Source organism: Salmo salar, chromosome 03, assembly GCF_965601325.2.
Source record: "Salmo salar chromosome 03, fSalSal1, whole genome shotgun sequence".
In the NCBI taxonomy this organism is placed as follows: domain Eukaryota; kingdom Metazoa; phylum Chordata; class Actinopteri; order Salmoniformes; family Salmonidae; genus Salmo; species Salmo salar.
Genome location: NC_138293.1, coordinates 72,905,001 through 72,925,228, shown reverse-complemented (window position 1 = coordinate 72,925,228; position 20,228 = coordinate 72,905,001). Strand labels below are relative to the sequence as shown.

The 20,228-nt window shown below is 44.7% G+C and overlaps 1 protein-coding gene across 5 annotated transcripts in view; it reads left to right on the top strand.

Moving 5' to 3' along the window:
* The window catches only part of LOC123741697 (RNA binding protein fox-1 homolog 3), a 385,849-nt gene that overhangs the window by 178,608 nt on the left and 187,013 nt on the right, over positions 1-20,228 (top strand). For all 5 annotated transcript variants that reach the window (XM_082971476.1, XM_082971477.1, XM_082971473.1 and 2 more), the window contains one exon: positions 7,761-7,844. In XM_082971476.1, the coding sequence (XP_082827602.1) occupies positions 7,823-7,844 (22 nt within the window). In that variant the 5' untranslated portion in view covers positions 7,761-7,822. The remainder of the gene's footprint in view (positions 1-7,760; positions 7,845-20,228) is intronic.

The window sequence follows — 20,228 nt, the reverse complement described above, 5'->3', positions numbered from 1 at the left end:
GCCCTGTTGAAGAAAGCGGCAAAGAAGCATATTTCAACTATTATCCCCAAACATTGTTTTATGGATCAAATGAATCCAAAAAAGAATTGGTATAGTGCAAGACATCTTTTATTTTGGCCTAGCTGGAAACCACCAGTACTAGACAGAGTTTTACGTCTCACCACATCAGAAATGATCAATGTCTATGTCCGTTAGGAAAAATAACTACATCGTTATTCTGATCGGATTATGACTCCTATGAGCTCAGAAACCATATGCAGTATTTAGAGGGTTATGAAAATCCTTACCTTCTTCCTTCAGGCGATTACCAGTTTCCATAACAACCCTTAATGAACACTCAGCCAATCACCTGATGCCAACCAGATTAGCTGCTATCGATTCATGTGCATCATCTCAGTCATCCTACAGCCATAACCACCTTGAAGTACATTCTAGGCTGTCATTACGGAGTTGACACCAGTTACTGTATATATATATTGTCTTAGCTCTTGGTATTGACTCAGAGCTTGGAGGGACTCTCCATCATACATCTCTAGTATCTCAACAGAGAGCTGGGTAGATCTGTGTTGAGCTCACTGATTAAGCAATGGCTCTTCCCTCTGTTGCAAACGACAAGCTGCCAGGGACTTTGGTTTTAAATTGTGCAATTAGTGATCTGGCATGCTTTGCTTGGCTTCAGCAAGACTCAAATCCCAGGCCAGCTCCTCACTGATGCACAGTCGACAACAAATACTCCAGGAGCATTTTTCCGACAAATTTATCAGAGCCCGGGCTTTCAACTCGCTTTCCGGCTACACTAACCTCGCTCAAATGCTTAGTTATTTACCATTTTACAGTTGGGTAAACAGTAGTGATTGAGGTTATGGTATCGGGTGCAGTGGCTGCAATGATATTTCACATTCAGAACAGCAAAACTCCAGCTACAAGGTGAAAGTAATCATTATGATGTTGGTACATCAAGCCTAGTCTGTGAATATCATGCCAGATAGAGACAGCCAGTAGCAAGAAATCAAACTAGACCGAGATGAAATACAGGGTGTTACCGATTACATATGCAGAACATTCTATACATAATGTGGTCCAAAAAGGAGTATAAAATGAATGGAGTATGCCACATAGGTTGTGGGTCTACATACCGGATCAGTTCCCCCTTGATCATGTTCCTCCTCATGTTCCTCCTCCAAAATTATTACGTAAAATAGTTGTGAAGGTCGGCATTATATATATATATAACTTAACCTTAGATAACATTAAGAGAGTCTTAGATAATAGATTTAATATTTAATTTCCCCTTTTGAAGTCATTGCCGGGAACATTAGAAGTTCAACAAGAATTTGGGAGAACTTGTTGTCACACAAAGATTCTTTTGACATGTATTTTTAATCACTAACTTGTTTGAGTAGAATCTTGGCAGCCTTCTAAACTGCTTTCATTTCAGCAGTGGTTTGATTCATGACTAAAGCCAAGCATCAGAAGCCTAGAGTCTGACCAGTTGGGATTTCATGTGCCTTGCCGATAGATAAAAAAACTTGCAAAGTTGCAAAAGAAAATACTCTGAGTTACAAGTACCATTTCCCCATGCATCCACAGCTTCACACTACAGCTGGGTGCTAAACATCCTGTTTCACGTCGACAAAAGTGTTATGGGGAATGGCATCACGCTACATGTGTAAGTAGATTTTTCATTGTTACCACTGTAGTGGTAACATTCGTATGCCTATATTTGCGTTAACCATTGCAAATGAGATGCATTTCTCTGCTTTTCATCAGGGACAAAACAACAGTATTTTTCTCTAACTCATTTGAGAGGAGCTGATATATTCTCTTCTACATGTACAGTGAGGGAAAAAAGTATTTGATCCCCTGCTGATTTTGTACGTTTGCCCACTGACAAAGAAATGATCAGTCTATCATTTTAATGGTAGGTTTATTTGAACAGTGAGAGACAGAATAACAACAAAAAAATCCAGAAAAACGCATGTCAAAAATGTTATAAATTGATTTGCATTTTAATGAGGGAAATAAGTATTTGACCCCCTCTCAATCAGAAAGATTTCTGGCTCCCAGGTGTCTTTTATACAGGTAACGAGCTGAGATTAGGAGTACACTCTTAAAGGGAGTGCTCCTAATCTCAGTTTGTTACCTGTATAAAAGACACCTGTACACAGAAGCAATCAATCAATCAGATTCCAAACTCTCCACCATGGCCAAGACCAAAGAGCTCTCCAAGGATGTCAGGGACAAGATTGTAGACCTACACAAGGCTGGAATGGGCTACAAGACCATTGCCAAGCAGCTTGGTGAGAAGGTGGCAACAGTTGGTGCGATTATTCGCAAATGGAAGAAACACAAAATAACTGTCAATCTCCCTCGGCCTGGGGCTCCATGCAAGGTCTCACCTCGTGGAGTTGCAATGATCATGAGAAGGGTGAGGAATCAGCCCAGAACTACACGGGAGGATCTTGTCAATGATCTCAAGGCAGCTGGGACCATAGTCACCAAGAAAACAATTGGTAACACACTACGCCGTGAAGGACTGAAATCCTGCAGCGCCCGCAAGGTCCCCCTGCTCAAGAAAGCACATATACATGCCCGTCTGAAGTTTGCCAATGAACATCTGAATGATTCAGAGGACAACTGGGTGAAAGTGTTGTGGTCAGATGAGACCAAAATGGAGCTCTTTGGCATCAACTCAACTCGCCGTGTTTGGAGGAGGAGGAATGCTGCCTATGACCCCAAGAACACCATCCCCACCGTCAAACATGGAGGTGGAAACATTATGCTTTGGGGGTGTTTTTCTGCTAAGGGGAGAGGACAACTTCACCGCATCAAAGGGACGATGGACGGGGCCATGTACCGTCAAATCTTGGGTGAGAACCTCCTTCCCTCAGCCAGGGCATTGAAAATGGGTTGTGGATGGGTATTCCAGCATGACAATGACCCAAAACACACAGCCAAGGCAACAAAGGAGTGGCTCAAGAAGAAGCACATTAAGGTCCTGGAGTGGCCTAGCCAGTCTCCAGACCTTAATCCCATAGAAAATCTGTGGAGGGAGCTGAAGGTTCGAGTTGCCAAACGTCAGCCTTGAAACCTTAATGACTTGGAGAAGATCTGCAAAGAGGAGTGGGACAAAATCCTTCCTGAGATGTGTGCAAACCTGGTGGCCAACTACAAGAAAGGTCTGACCTCTGTGATTGCCAACAAGGGTTTTGCCACCAAGTACTAAGTCATGTTTTGCAGAGGGGTCAAATACTTATTTCCCTCATTAAAATGCAAATCAATTTATAACATTTTTGACATGCGTTTTTTTCTGGATTTTTGTTGTTATTCTGTCTCTCACTGTTCAAATAAACCTACCATTAAAATGATAGACTGATCATTTCTTTGTCAGTGGGCAAACGTACAAAATCAGCAGGGGATCAAATATTTTTTCCCTCACTGTATACTATGCTATAGCCTGCAAACCAATGGCATTCAAACAAATGGTATTCAAACCAATGGCATTCAAACCAATGGTATTCAAACCAATGGTATTCAAACCAATGGCATTCAAACCAATGGCGTTCAAACCAATGGCGTTCAAACCAATGGCGTTCAAACCAATGGCGTTCAAACCAATGACGTTCAAACCAATGACATTCAAACCAATAGCATTCAAACCAATGGCGTTCAAACCAATGGCGTTCAAACCAATGGCGTTCAAACCAATGGCGTTCAAACCAATGGCGTTCAAACCAATGACGTTCAAACCAATGGCGTTCAAACCAATGGCGTTCAAACCAATGGCATTCAAACCAATGGTATTCAAACCAATGGCATTCAAACCAATAGCATTCAAACCAATGGCGTTCAAACCAATGGCGTTCAAACCAATGACATTCAAACCAATGACGTTCAAACCAATGGCATTCAAACCGATGGCATTCAAACCAATGGCATTCAAACCAATGGTATTAAATCTTTTTCACAATAATTTCTCGCGACCCCACCCCAAATCTAATGACACAACCATAAAATCGAATTTATCGTTCTCAAAAAACGTTGGATATTTTTCCATTGCAGTTCCCCAGCGACCCCGACTTTGAATACCACTGCTGTAAAGGGATCTAGAGAGCTAGACGTACAGAACAGGTACCACAAACATTAAATGAGAGAACTCTGACTGCCATGACTGCCATGCAGCCTAGACACAAAGATATCAACACAGGATTTTAAATGGCTTCTGATATTAAAAAAAATGTACAATATGAGATTTTGTTAGATAAACGTGTATAAAAATGGAGTCATCCAACACCACAACCAAAGTTTTGACAATGTCCTTGTATATTCTTCACACGTCCAGTATCAGACACTTTTCCCTTGTCCTCAGCTATGTGTAGTCCAATCTATGATGCAATGTCCAGAGTGGGGCTCCTGGGGTTTTGGGCTGTAGTAATGCAGTGAGGAGGGAGCCCAGTGTGTTTGGACCGCTCGGCCCTGCTCTGTTCCCCTGCTCTACTCCCAAAGCAAACATAGCAATTACAGCCGCTGTCAGTCAGTGTCAGACACAGCATCTGTGATCAATTGTGACCGCTGGACCCTGGATATTAGACGTGTATGTATCATAGAACATGCAGGGGAGGTAAATCCTCCCCCAGCTACGTAGCTCTTCCAGGCCTGCCGTTCACTCTCCTCCCCACCTCTCTCCTCCCCTCCTCTCTCCTCCCCTCCTCTCTCCTCCTACTGTATCCAAAGGGGATCCATTTTGTGGGCTGCTTTTTCCCAAGCAACATTGGCGAGTTAGGTCTATGCCACTCAAAGCACAACCTCGTCTCCATCACCAAATAAACAAAACTAATGTTTTACTTCCACAGTTCCTTTAAAATATCTACCTAGTCTCATTCATGGTGCAAAACCTCTTTAGCAAAAAGCACCACGACTCTAGTCACCCAGTAACACAGCAATATCTTTGCATCTCTGGCGTATCTTTATACCAATCTCCCTCGGTGGTAGCGACTCTCTCATCCCCCCACTGTATAGAATGAGATACACAACATCCATACATTCACACACAGTCTGGAGGGAGAGAGAGAAGAGAGGCTGTGTGTCTGTCTCAATCCCCAGCCTGGAGTATACAGTGTAAGTTAACAGCCATACACACTGACCTCAGAGCTGTTGTTTAATCATCAGGGCATTTTAATGGCTTGTCAGAGTAATGAAATATGGTTGGAGGCTACCTGGTGCAAACATTACTATAAATCCCTCTCACACAAGCTGACGCGGGGCTTAATGGTTATAAATCATCACTTTAGGGAGAGAAAAATGACAGCTATTAAAATAATGAATGGGATGATTAATTTTTCACATTAAAGATTAAAAGCTATGAGAGGTATCATTAGATATTTGAGCTGCCGTAAACGTTTGAAAGTGAGAGCTTATTTTCCGCAGTTTATGACGCCCTCCGTTTCTTCATTGTCATCCAAGTTTCTGCCCAAGTTGGCTGTCTGGGCTGCACTGACAGAGGCATTCCTTCCTCCTAATTTGTGCTGTTGTAAAAATGCTCAGAGGAGAAGCCTTGAAGAACAGTCATGGCTGCAGGCAGTACAGGGCCTCCACAGCCACTCTGCAGGGGCTCCCCAAGGCTCTCACAGGCATCTTCAAAAACTCCCAAATTATTTCACCCCTCTAAAGCTGTCAAGGCCGACTTAATAGGAACCAGAGGAAGTGATGGGGGCTAGTTTGGGGTTTGATTAAATCATGTTATCATGTTGGAATGCTATGAGCTGTTAGCTATATAATATTAGTGGGTAACTGTATTAGCAACTGATTATTCAGCCCTGTGCATACATGACATACTTAGGGAGAACGCATATGCACACACATGCTCAGTGGGCTTACATAAATCCCCATGTATAGACAACCAATGACAGGCTCTCTCTATCTCGCCGATGGCTCCCAAGAGGAGGTGCTTTATAGCACAACAATTCCTAATTCAGCTTTCACTTCTATGGGACCTGCCATGTTGTTCACACATACGGTATATCACCCAAATTGCAAGGCAAAAGATTAGAGGGAGAAGCATAATTAGAGCATTAATAACCATGCATGTTAGGGAACATAAGTAATTGAGTTTTTCATGATGAATGGGAACCCAAACAAGGCAGGAGAGAGTGAAAGGCCCCATTAGATATTCCAGGCATGGTTCAGTCTCAGTAGAGGCGTGAATATCACACTTTTCCCACTGTTGCCCAATTATTTTTGTGTTCCCAGGCAATGATAGAATTGCTTGTCCAACTGCAGCCTTCAAAGGGATAATCTAATCGTCTCATTGAAGCAACGGCTCCATTTGTTGGCACCGAAAGAAGCATTGGTTAGTAAAGTGATCCGCTCAGAACAAAGCCAGGTATTTGTTTAGCTAACTAACTTATTTACAAAGCAGTGGGACATTTAAAGAACTCCTCTGGCATTCTGTGTGCATAGTTCCTTTTTCATTTTGGATTCTCTCACTCTTCCTCTCTTCCCTGTTTTTTATTTCATCCCCTGTCACTGGAGACAGTTGTGATGGGTGCCCACACCTCCTTCATGTGTTTCCAGCTCTTCTCTCTGCTTCGTCTGCTAATGATCCAGGGAGACCAAATACAGGGCCGCGCTGGAACAAAATGGCCGCCATAGCTGCCCGCTTATATCTCAGCCATCCCTCCCCAAATCAATTCTGACATTTAATTCTGCCCTTATAGAAGGTAATGGTGCATTCAGGGGTTGTTACCGATAATGTTGAAATGGTATTGCTTGGTTTCACTGAACAGACGAACTCTAACCTCTGCTGCTGAATGGTCTTTGCTTTTCCCTCCCCAGGTTGCCTCGCCTGCTATCTTGTGTTTTTTTATGAATATCGGGCATAAATGTTGATATTTACCAAATTAAATATCTTTGTTGGTCCATCCGGGGAAACATCCCACTGGGCACACACTGGTTGAATCAACGATGTTTCCACTTAATTTTAATGAATTTACGTCGAACCAATGTGGAATTAACATTGAATTGTGCCCAGTGGGATATGTCTCGTCTTGACAGAAAACCAGCCATAGTTGTTCTTACCAGCCCCTCTTTATTTCTAGCAGCAGAACTCTTTAAGTCAGTTAGTCAATATGTTGTTTCTAATATATTATTTACTGGCTTTGACTTGTTGTATATCAGAATGTCATGAACAACTGGTTCAGTTTTTGCAGTCATAATCATGTTGAGAGGAATCACAGAGGCAGATGTCGAGGAGTCATTTTACAGTGTTTATCCTCCAAGTTTATGTAAAATTCCTCCATTCCCTGGTTTATTTATCCCCATTTGTACAGTCTCAACAATTAGTCAATTCCCAATCAACAACAGAGAAGAAATTGCTTTTAATTACTTTTGATAAATGACAAATTGTGTTGGCATGGCTCCCTGCAAATGCTTAATTGGGAGGAGGGTGGGGTGAGAAGGTGGGCTCAGCGAGATGGGATTTCTGGGGGGATGAAATCAATGCAGTTTTCTCTGTGGTTCACCGGCTGGACTGCTGGGCCCCAGCCAACCTGAGGCCTGCTCAGATACACAGCTCAGCAGAAACATTCACAGTAGGAGAGCACTCACACACTTAAACAACACACACACACACACACACGCAAGCAGGCAGGCAGGCAGGCAGGCATTTGACTCGTTGAAAATGTCTGAGAAATGTAAATGTCTGCAACTGCCTGCCTTGGTCCTCCTGTCTAAAGTGAGGATGTGTTGCCTTGTGTCTACAGGGTTCATTAGTATCAACAGTGAGTGAATCACCCAGCTTTGGCCCGTCCGGCGTTACCTGTACATGGAGACCCCCAGCTGGGCAGGTACGTCCCTCTGCCTCTCTCTCTCCAACACACACACACACTTTCTCTCTCTCTACCTGTCTCTCTATTACATACACACACACACACACACACACACACACACACACACACACACACACACACACACACACACACACACACACACACACTTGCTCTCTCTCTACCTGTCTCTCTATTACACACACACACACACACACACACACACACACACACACACACACACACACACACACACACACACACACACACACACACACACACACACACACACACATACACACACACACACACACATACCCTAACCCTAACCCTAAACCTAATTCTAACCCTAGCACTAATTCTAACCTTAAACCTAAACCCCTAGAAATAGCATTTGACCTTGTGGGGACTAACAAAATGTCCACAGTTGGTCAAATGTTTGTTTGTTTATTATTCTTGTGGGGACTTCTGGTCCTCACAAGTATAGTTAAACTTGTCCACACACACACACACACGCACACACACACACACACACACACACACACACGCACACGCACACACACACACACACACGCACACACACTCTCTCTTATACTCTTTCTATTACACAAACATACACCCATACTCGCTCTCTCTGTACCTGTTTCTCTGCATGTGTGTATCCTCTGTCATTACACCTTTGTGTGTACTTCTTTAAAACACCAACTTCAAGACAGTCAATCAACCTGATGTGGTCAGATAGCGGAAGACTAGCTCGGCTCCTCCACAAGGCTTTCATCCATATGGCCGTGGCCCAGGCAGGCGCCCATGTGTGTGTTCCCTGCTCCCCTGGCTGGCCTCGCAGGAGCCATACAGCAGGTGGCATTAAGGATCAATGGGCCTTCTCTCTCCTCCTCTCTCCTGCCCCTCTCTCTCTCTCTGCCAGTAAACCCTCTCTCCTCCCCTCCCCTGCCTCTCTCTCTGCCATTACATCTGCTTTGCTTTATCTTGGCCAGGTCGCAGTTGTAAATGAGAACTTGTTCTCAACTAGCCTACCTGGTTAAATAAAGGTAAAATAAAGAAATTAAATACAATTCCTCTCTCCTCCCCTCCACTGCCTCTCTCTCTCTCTCTCTCTCTCTCTCTCTCTCTCTCTCTCTCTCTCTCTCTCTCTCTCTCTCTCTCTCTCTCTCTCTCTCTCTCTCTCTCTCTCTCTTGCCTCTGGCCTCCACTGGCGAGGCCCAAGAGGAGCGCCCATTGCACCTTACCACATCACACTGGGATAAAGAGTGCTTTTTTCCATTAGTCTAATTGCTTGGTTATAGTTCTATATTATTGCGGTGATCAGCGGTGTGGTGTGGTAATGATGGACATCCAGTGCTCCTGTGTTAGCTGGTGGGTGTTGTGTTTCCCCCCCAAACTGCCCTCACACAGTGCTGCTAACTCTGCTCATACACGAAACAAGAGCCAAAATGCAGCTTCACGCTGATAAAATATCAAGTATAAACAAAAAGGCTCCCCAAATGTTTTGATGTAAGATTTTAATCAAAGAGCCTAATCTATTTGCATTCTCGACAGGTGCAACATTCCAATGATTTATGAAATAAACACTCGAGTTCTAGCGCCTGTTCATTTGCCGCTATTTAAAACAGACAATATGGTACTAATTGGCTCTAATTTACCATGGCCTCTAGTTAGACTTTCTTATATAATCACGATATAAAGTATAATGAAAATCTGTTTTCAAGGCAGCTTGAGTCTCGTCCCCTGTCAAACAGAGCTCATTGACTACGATATTAGATTTCTCCCTCCTGCGCACTTTGTTCTTCTCTGTGTGTCAGCAGACCTCTGAAGAGGTTCTTTTCTCTCATTTCTAGTAAATATGGCTCTGTATTACTCCTGGATGTGAAGTCCCAGTGTGCTATATTGGTACAAATGGAAGGCTTCCCCAATCAGCCATCACACTAGAAGCTTTCAATCAGCAGGCGGAGATGATAGAGATAACAATGAGTTCATTTAGCCACAAAGACTTTCTCATTGTATTTCTAATATTCCTTCATGAGATAATATAGTAGGCCTCCCATAGTAACTGGTTCAACTGTTAGCTAGGCTTAGTGTGAGGCATCTGGTCCGTGGTGGTCTAACCGGTCCTAAACATCTCACTCTGCAGGGTTCACCTGTGGGATTCCTTCAAAAATAGTCCACTTCCCCTCTGTCTGTTTTTGCGGCTATGATTGTTACAGCCACACTGATTATCTTCCTGCTCTTATTTCACTATTTAAAAGGGTCCGGGATAGAAAATCCTTGGCGTTATGTTTTTTCTCCAGGTGTGGGTATTGATCTTTGCCTTTGCTGCAGGGGAGTCTGTTCACTTAAAAGGTCCACTGATGTAGCAGGGCGTATTAAACAAATAGCCACAGAACAAGGCCACAATCGCTTTGAATCATGGACGAGGTTGGCTGTCTCAAAGCACCGCCGTATCAAATATGAAACACTCTGCTAACAAGGTATGTAATCTATTTTAATCACATCATCTTTTATCAGACAAGGAGAAGGTTGAACATAACTAAGGGAGAAATGGTGGGGATTTGGGGGGGTGAATTGTATTTTGAAATTGAATGTGACGGCTGGAGACTGAGCTAGATTCTCCATGCATGGCCTCATAATGAAGCCGGCCAAATGGTCAGTTATGGCTAACTGTAGTGGTAGCTGGAGAATAGGAGTAACGTGAGGGGTAATTCAGTGCCAGTAATACATTCACCTCATAGGGATGTTAGCTGGTGGTAGACGTGGATCAGGAGCTGTGAGGCTGCTGTGAAGGTTGTTATTTCTCTCTCTGGTATCACTGTACTGGCAGATGAACATTGAAAACATTGAGAAGTTGTAGGTTATACAGGGACTCTCTCCTCCTCAGGCCCTGCGGCAGAACACCATCTATTCTGCTGTTATACCACCCCTGTACAGCAACACATTTCCTCACATCTCATATTATTTCCCCCTCTCTCTCTTCCTTTTCACCATTGGGTTCTGATTCTCCATCTCTTTCTATTTTATATACGGTGCTTCTCTCTATCACAGACACACATACACGGATGGACACACACACACCAGGATGTAACACTGTGCTGATGATGGGCAGAGTTGAGGGAATGACTTGTGCTAGTCATCACAATTCAGGCAATCATCTGTTATATACATCTCACACTGGCTGGGCTCATGGGCTAGTGTTTTCAATCGTCTTTTTTCCTCCAGTCATAAATTGTTCCTGACACTCTGACACTATACTAGGTTATGAATATATGAATGTGTAGCGACCACATACAACCCACAGGTCAGACAAGTTAATGGATAAAGAACCAAATTCTAGACCTCCATAAGAAATACCACTTGTGGAATTGGTAGATAGACAGTACTAAAATCTTCTTATTGATATGAGGTTTTACATTTGAAATTATTTTTAACTCTAAATACACCTTACCAATAGCAATGCATCGATTTTAATCAGAATATGCCATTCAAACTGTGTGAAATTATGGTCCTTTCAAAGTAAACACGCAATACATTTCTAAATTCAAAATGGAATTGTTCAGTATCTCTTCCTCTGTTCCATTCTCTCTCTTTCTTTCTCTCCATCGTCTTCTTGGTCTCTCACTCACATATAATTAGCTTACTTTGTGATTAATAGTTTAGATTTCACAGATTTTCAAAATTCCTCCTGTGTTACCGCCGGCAGTGTTTTCCTCAGCCCCCTCACATGGCCGTAGGAGCTCCTCCACAGTGGAGGGGATTGGGGGAGAGGAGGAGGACGGAGGGGGGTGCCTGCGTCTTTAAAAGTGCGGAGCGAGGGAGCGGCCGGGCGGGCGGCTAGCTGGATTGTGCTGACGGCAGGGCTTTGGTTCAGAGCATGCCCATTAGAGGGAGCCATAAATCCTAGGCTCTCCGGGCCTGGCTGTGTCAGCAGTCCACTGAATGAATTGATTTTAAACGCCACCGAAAAAAAGAGGGAGAGAGAGCCTCTTTAATTCAACCTCCAGCAGAAACCTCTTTTCTCTCCCTCTGCTTCTCAATTCAGAAGTGTCATTGAAAAGGAGTGAAGTCCTGAAACACTGAACCTGTCAGCAGCAACAAGCCCTGGGCTACAGCCTCAGTCCCTCCACACACCTGTGATTTACAGGAAAGGGGGAAACAACAACACGCCACAAACCAAATGCATCATCTTAAATTCCAAACAGGATTTGTTCTTTCCCTCCAATGTTCAGTCCTCTTTTTAGATTACGGCGAGAGAAATGAGACATATCGTAAAAAATGTGCTCGGGCATTTGAATTTCAAATGTGTTCGATTTGGAAATTGATGTATGTGTTTGTCAATTTAGGAGCAGCATCCATGTGTGCATGCATTTATGTATTATCAGCATCAATGAAAGCTGTGTGTCGTTGCCCTCCCCTCTCGTCTCTGTACCCCCATCGGGGTGCCTGCCTGTGATGCTGTGAGGGGCCTTAGTATGCTAACCATCACATAAAACACAGCACACATGTACTTAAACACGCACGCTCACACTTTCATGCATACTTACAGTAATTATGTGCTCACACACTTACATTATGCTTAAACACACACATGCATGTATACACACACTTTTACTCTTTCACACACACACACACACACACACACACACACATATACACCAGTATTCCCCGGTATGTGCCAGCTGGAAGGGGTCATCCCCTGCCGTGCTGCCCTTTGTGTCCTGCTCTGTGGTAATGCTTGTTGGACCCTTTACCGCTGCCGTTGTGTGACAGCGTGGGTGCATGCACTGGGATCTGCACCGCTCCGCTGTGCACCGCTCCGCTCTGCGTGGCACAGCGCCGTGTGGTGAGGTATTCCCCAGAGAGCCCAGCAGCAGAGGCAACAGCAGGGACTTCCTGAGAGCAGCGTGGCCAGGCAGGGTGAGGACTGACCCTCGTAAAAACCCCAGCCTCAGCCAACTGATGTGGAGCAGTGCAGAGAGAGAGAGAGAGAGAGAGCGAGAGAGAGAGAGAGAGAGAGAGAGAGAGAGAGAGAGAGAGAGGAGAGAGAGAGAGAGAGAGAGAGAGAGAGAGAGAGAGAGAGAGAGAGAGAGAGAGAGAGAGAGAGAGAGAGAGAGAGAGAGAGAGGGAGGACTGGAGGGAACGAGAGAGAAGGCAGCATCCTCTCTGGCTCATTACACTGTTTAAAGAGCCGGCGCCTCTGAATCACCTGCCCAGCTCCACGCCTCAAATAAGCCCAGCCACCAGGGATCATACATCAACTTCTCCATCAGTCCCCCGGTGCCGCTTTCTCACCATTCTCCCCCTCCCAATCCAACCAGCCACATATCACATTCACATGTATGGAATTCAGCTGAACAGATAATGCAGAGAATCAAACAGAATACATTACCCAAGCGCCAAATTATTGAGTAATGCAGAGTGAATATAGGAGTGTGACAATTTAATGTGCCTCATCATGTAAACCTGTTAATTGAATGTTTTGCATATACGCCAAGCAACATCCATGGCCTGGTTGTGTTACATGAACAGCCTTAATGCTCGGTTCTTCCTCATCTCAAAAGCACACTTTCTCATGCCTAATTACCCCTAGGCTCTGGGCTGGAGGAAGGGGCGACTGGCGACGTATTACGATACAGATTGCGAGTATATTTCACTTTGAAAAATGGGCAAAGCACACAGGAGTAAGGGCTTGATTACAAGGAGCGGGGCATAGAGCCTCTACATCTTCCTCCTTCCTCCCCTCGTTTCAATTATGGCTGACTGGAGGCCTGCTGCTGCCACCGTCCTCGAATAAAACTAAAATATGATAAAGCTGGAATATCAGGCCCGCCACTGATTGAACCCCCGAGCCATGTAAGGGCTGTGAGATACTCCACACGTAATTACAACGTTTGCCAATATTTTTTGACGGGGGGTTCAACATGGATATGAGCGAGGGGGGGTGGAAGTAGGGGGGGGAGGGGGGGGGGGGGGGGGGGGGCATGAGCAGTGCTTATGACACATGATAAAAGCACATTTCATTCTGACTTCCCTGAGGATAAGAAGAAACTTGCCTGTGTATATCCGCTCCACTGTCTTCTTCCTCTGCATAAGTGTACTGGTGTTGTTTTGAAGTTGGAGGATCATTACTCATGTGTAAGATGCATAAGCTCAGAAGATCTGCTGTCATAACACTGCAGACGGTGGTGCCGTGAATGCAAAAGAGATGCAACTTTCTCTGGATGTAGAGAATTGAATATTAAGCTATATCATTTTAACCACACAATAAAAACATGTCATTTCATCCAAACTAGCATTCCTCATCATAAGAGATGGGACTGAGAATGTAGAGTAGAGATCTGTGCTCTCTCTCTCTCTGCCATGTTCTCTGAACAGTTACCCTTTACGCCCCCTGACCCCCACAGATGTAGGTGGTGTCTCCCTGATGTCGATGTTAATCACAGTCCAGCGCTCTGACCTGCCTGGTTCCCCCCGCCCCCTATCCAGCACCCCCCATCCATGTCAGAGTCAGGCTCTACCACACACAGCTTTACTAGGGGAAGCCTCTGCCAACATGGAAAGCTTCCCGTTCACATTGTGAGCTTGATAAGGATAGTGAAATGATAGAGACTAGCCACTGAATAGGCTAGTGTTGGTTTTGGCTGGTGTATTAAATAGCAACAACTGGCATGGTCTGAAATTTGTAAATATATTTTCTCTCTGGTCCATGGCCAATATGGAGAGGTATCAGAGGATTCTTGTTGTTTTGAGTGTTGGATTGTGTATATAATACAGCTAGCTGCCTTTCAAAGTGAATGAGGAGATAGATCTCTTCGCTGAGGGAAGAGCGTGCCGCCACGGCAGAATCACAGTGGAGAGAAATCCAACCCTCTCGTTCGTCCCACTATGAAGGATTCAATCACACATCTGGCCCACTGACCCGTCCCCTCACACACTAACAGCCAAGCTGGTCTCCAAAGACCAGAGATGGATCACAGGAAGGGGAGATGTGTGGAAGCTAGAGCATGCCACCTCTCAGGACTTCTATCATAGGAGAAATTGAGAGTTGTCGCAGTGGAGAGTGACTAGCATGGTGGTGCGTTGATACATTGACACAGTGAATGTCTTGGACAGTGCAGTAAAAGTGCTGAGGTTGAAATGAAGCTGTTATCTCTGGCATGTATCACTAGGGAGGCAAGAAGCACTGGTGCAAAGGCCTGTTTGCTTTACTGTTATTGTCTCTGTGTGTTGGTCCCCTTCAAACAACCCTCAGGTTCAGCTCTTTTCTAGCATCACACACATTTCCCTATATATTTTTAACCCTAACCCTTCCTCTGACACCACCTTGTATGAAGGTCCTGAATGGCAGGAAGCTTGGCCCCAGTGATGTACTGGGCTGTACGCACTACTACCCCCCTCATACCAGGCGGTGATGCAACCAGTCAGGATGCTCTCAATGGTGCAGCTGTATAACGTTTTGAAGATTTGAGGACCCATGCCAAATCTTTTCAGTTTCCTGAGGGGGAATAGGCGTTGTCATGCCCTCTTCACGACTGTCTTGTGTGTTTGGACCATGGCAGTTTGTTGGTGATGTGGACACCAAGGAACTTGAAGCTGTCAACCTGCTCCACTACAGCCCCATCGATGAGAATGGGGGCGTGCTCGGTCCTCCCTTTTTCTGTAGTCCACAATCATCTCCTTTGTCTTGATCACATTTAGGGAGAAGTTGTTATCCTGGCACCACACTGCCAGGTCTCTGACCTCCTCCCTATAGGCTGTCGTTGTTGGTGATCAGGCCTACCACTGTTGTGTCGTCGGCAAACTTAATGATGGTGATGGAGTCATCCTTGGCCATGCAGTCATGGGTGAACAGGGAGTACAGGAGGGGACTGAGCACGCACCCCTGGGGGGCCCCCGTGTTTAGGATCAGCGTGGCAGATGTGTTGTTACCTACGCTGGCTACGGAGAGCATGATCATACAGTCGTCCGGAGCAGCTGATGCTCTCATGCATGCTTCAGTGTTGCTTGCCTCGAAGTGAGCATAGAAGTTATTTAGCTCGTCTGGTACGCTCGTGTCACTGGGCAGCTCGCGGCTGTGCTTCCCTTTGTAGTCTGTAATAGTTTGCAAGCCCTGCCACATCCGACGAGTGTTGAAGCTGGTGTAGTACGATTCAATCTTAGTCCTGTGTTGACGCTTTGCCTGTTTGATGGTTCTTTGGAGGGCATAGCGGGATTTCTTATAAGCGCCCGGGTTAGAGTCCCGCTCCTTGAAAAAAGCAGCTCTACCTTTTAGCTCAGTGCGGATGTTGCCTGTAATCCATGGCTTCTGGTTGGCTTATGGTCGTACGGTCACTTTGGGGACGACATCATCGATGCACTTATTGATAAAGCCAGTGACTGATGTGGTGTACTCCTCAATGCCATCGGAAGAATCCTGGAACATATTCCAGTCTGTGCTATCAAAACAGTCCTTTAGCTTAGCATCTGTGTCATCTGACCACTTCCTTATTGAGCAAGTCACTGGTACTTCCTGCTTGAGTTTTTGCTTGTAAACAGGAATCAGGAGGATAGAGTTAGGGTCAGATTTGCCAAATGGAGGGCGAGGGAGATCTTTTTACACATCTCTGTGTGTGGAGTAAAGGTGGTCTAGGGTTTTTTTTCCTCTTGTTGCACATTTAACATGCTGGTAGAAATGAGGTAAAATACATTTAAGTTTCTCTGCATTAAAGTCCGCCACCTCTGGATGAGCATTTTCTTGTTTGCGTATGGCCTTATACAGCTCATTGAGTGCCGTCTTAGTGCCTGCAATGGCTTGTGATGGTAAATAGACAGCTACGAAAAATATAGATGAAAACTCTCTTGGTAAATAGTGTGACCTACAGCTTATCATGAGATACACGACCTCAGGCGAGCAAAACCTCGAGACTTCCTTAATATTAGATTTTGTGCGCCAACTGTTATTTAAAAATAGACACAGACTGCCACCCCTTGTCTTACCGGAGGCAGCTGTTCTATCTTGCCGATGCACCAAAAACCCACCCAGCTGTATGTTATCCATGTCGTCGTTCAGCCACGACTTTGTGAAAGATAAGATATTACAGTTTTTAATGTCCCGTTGGTAGGATAGTCTTGATCGGAGCTCATCCATTTAGTTATCCAATGATTGCACATTGGCTAATAGTATTAATGGTAGCGGGGACATTACTCACTCACCGTCGGATCCTTACAAGGCACCCGACCTACGTCCCCGATATCTCCGTCTCTTTTTCATGCGAATTATGGGGATTTGGGCCTTGTTGGGTGTGTAAAGTAAATTTTTCTTCTCCGACTCGTTAAAGAAAAAATATGTCGCTGTCCTGATATCCAGAAGCTCTTTTCGGTCATAAGAGATGGTGGCAGAAACGTTATGTACAAAATAAGTTACAAATAACGTGAAAAAACACACACAATAGCACAATTGGTAGGAGACGGTAAAACGGCAGCCATCTCCTCCGGCGCCATCTGCATACATTATCTTGGGCCGATCCGGTGATAAGTTTGCTCATTAGAAGTTGGGAGGCTCATAACGTTCTATTTATCTTCTTCTTCCTGAGACGACAGTGAGCAGTGAGTGAGGGGATCCTAGTAAGGTGGAGATGCTAGCTCTGTCACTGGAGGTATGTTGACATCCCATGAGTAATCTGGTGCATGCTAAACAGAGGGTCGAGGTGTCACTGGAACACCTCAGCAACTGGCACATGGGTAATTACTCTTCCAGCGTGGGCGCGGCTCAACATTTTTGAACCTTTTCTTTCTCCAATCATAGTTGATGGATTGAGTGGAAGAGGGCGATCATCTGGTTCTTAGCAGGCTCACTGAGCGTGGTAGGCCTCCGTTGATTAATGATATCTGCCGCAAGTCACCAAAAGTGGAAATTAAGTATTTCTGTTTAAATGTAACATTTGTCTCCTTTGCTCGTGTTGAGAAAGGCATTTGTCAAAATCCCCAGCTTTGGCGAAAGGTGGATTTCCTCTGGGAGCACGCTGGGAATTACTCCCTACTTTCACATTAATGCCATTCAGTGTTCCCTGTTTTATTTCTTGAATCTACTTTCACCCATTGGCCTTTGCCGGGTATTTTGAATATTGAACCGTTATTTAACACACAGTTCAGGTTTATAGCCACTGCTACCACTGCTCCCTTTGACAGTTGAAAATTAGATATGTTTAAAAAACACACAGAAAAGTGGGGAATGACCTTGAATGTCTGAATGAAAGTGATTCAAGATGGAATCTCCCTGTGTTGGGCACAGGAGGAGTGATCTGGTGGCAACCCTGGTTGAGTTGGGTTACAGTTATGGTGATAGTGAGCCTGTCATGCCGGAACAGAACCAAGCCTCTGGGTAGACTAATGGTTGTAGAATCTGGCCAGGGTCCAGTTCTGCCCCATGCAGCTACTGCTTCTTCCTTCCGTGGCTGGGATATCATTACCTCCAATGTGTTACATCAGACTCGCTTGGTCAGGCTCTGAAACAGTCAATACTCCACAATTTAGAAAATCAGCCAAGTTTGCAGAAACAAAGAGGCAATATTGGAAATAAAGACGGATGTATAATCTGACGCCAGGCGTTTTTTCATGGTGGGTGAATTATTTGTTGTCCGGAAGGAGGGGACGTACACGTGGGGCGGGGCGGAGGGCAAGGAGCCAGCCAGCCATCTGTCAGGGGTTAGAGGAGGTGGTCAAATGGCTCGAATAAATGTTCAAATCACAGCGGCCAACTACTGACCCTCCGCGTTTCATACAAGCACCCTTTACTTTTCCCATCAATGGAAATCTAATTGCTTGAAAAGCGATCAATGGAAACTAAATTGGTTTTGTGTGGAAGCGAGCATGCAATAAGCTCTGAGCTGTTTTAATGTGTGTTGGTTTTGCATCTTAAATCATGGTAATTTTTGGAGTGGGGCCCCGTTCCGTTCTCCTGAGAGGGTCTCAACCTAGGTAGCACCCAGAGACTGCGGTGGGAGCACTCAATCAAGCCTCTAATAAAAATCACAAGCTTAATTGCTTTTCCAAACTCATAAATCCTGTGACTGTATGTGTTAATCTTTTGCATTTCTTTGTAGCGTGCAGTAGACTTGGTAGGGAATGCAGCAGAGGCTCATTTTGGAGGGGCTGGGAGGTAACAGGGAACTCCTCCCTGCAGGAGCTGCTGTGACCTCTGATAACCCTCCAGTGATCTGATATGACTAATCCCCTATAATCCCTAATACACTCCTTAACATGCTCCTAACTGACAGCAGTCGATATGGGTGCATTTCTCTGTCTTATCGCTGATCTCTTTGTCTTTTGTATGCTGCTTCTCTCTCTCAGCAGTCAGAACCCGCCACGCTGCTCTCCTCTCTCCCCCTGACCAAGGAACAGTCGCACATCTACATTGATGTCACACATTTAAGTTCCTCTACTCAGTGACTCTTGATAAGCTTAGACTAGATCAGAGTCTTGAAATTGAACTGACTAATTGGTTAGCACAGGTCTGGAGGCAGACAGAATGCCAACTACTCAGCCACAACGGGGGAGCTCAGAATGAGGTCTTATTTTGTGGTAGCACAGCAAAAAACGACTTTCCACTGTTTTGTCTTCAGCCATGGCCAGCTGGATGTCTTGTCAGAGAGGCTTGGATAAGGGTGTTACCCCTCTGACCTGTAGTGTTCGAGGGAAGGTGCATAGCGTTAGAAGGCACTTGAAGGAATGGTCTCCACAGTGTAATTTATGGATGTCTCTGAGATGTATTCCAGCCCAGGTCTCCTCTTCTCCATCCCTCAGGTGCTTATCTATCACTTATCAGGGAAGACAGAGCATCAGCCCAGGTTGTATTTCTGTCTGCTAGTGTAATTACATTGTAATTGATCTAAGGACATGGACAGTACATGTGCAGTAACTTCTCATGGTCCAGTCTCTCTGTGTTATCGGTGATACTGTTACTCTAAATAAACAGTTGTCCTGGTGGAAATCTCACACAGGTCTGCACATGTTGTATGTGTCTGGAAATGTAGCAGAGAAATATTGAAATGGAGAATGAATGAACTCCTGTCTGTTTGATTGAGTCCTTTTTTAGAAGGTCATACCAAGTGGTATAGTAAAAAATCTAATATAAAAAAAGTTATTTGTTTACTAACAGTCATTTGTAATCATAATGTATAAAAACACCACTGACAGCAATGCATACATGTCAATAGCTGTTTTATTGGAATTCATGTTTTTTATTTTCTACCGAGACCTGCTGTTGCAGTATAAGCCCAAGCCCCCTCACAACAAACAACCAGGCGTTGTATCATTCCAATCACGCATATTAACCAGCTCTCGCCACCCATCAATCTTTCCTCAGCCATTTTTGAACTTATGCTGAAATGATGTTATAAATGATGGTTAAAAAAATCC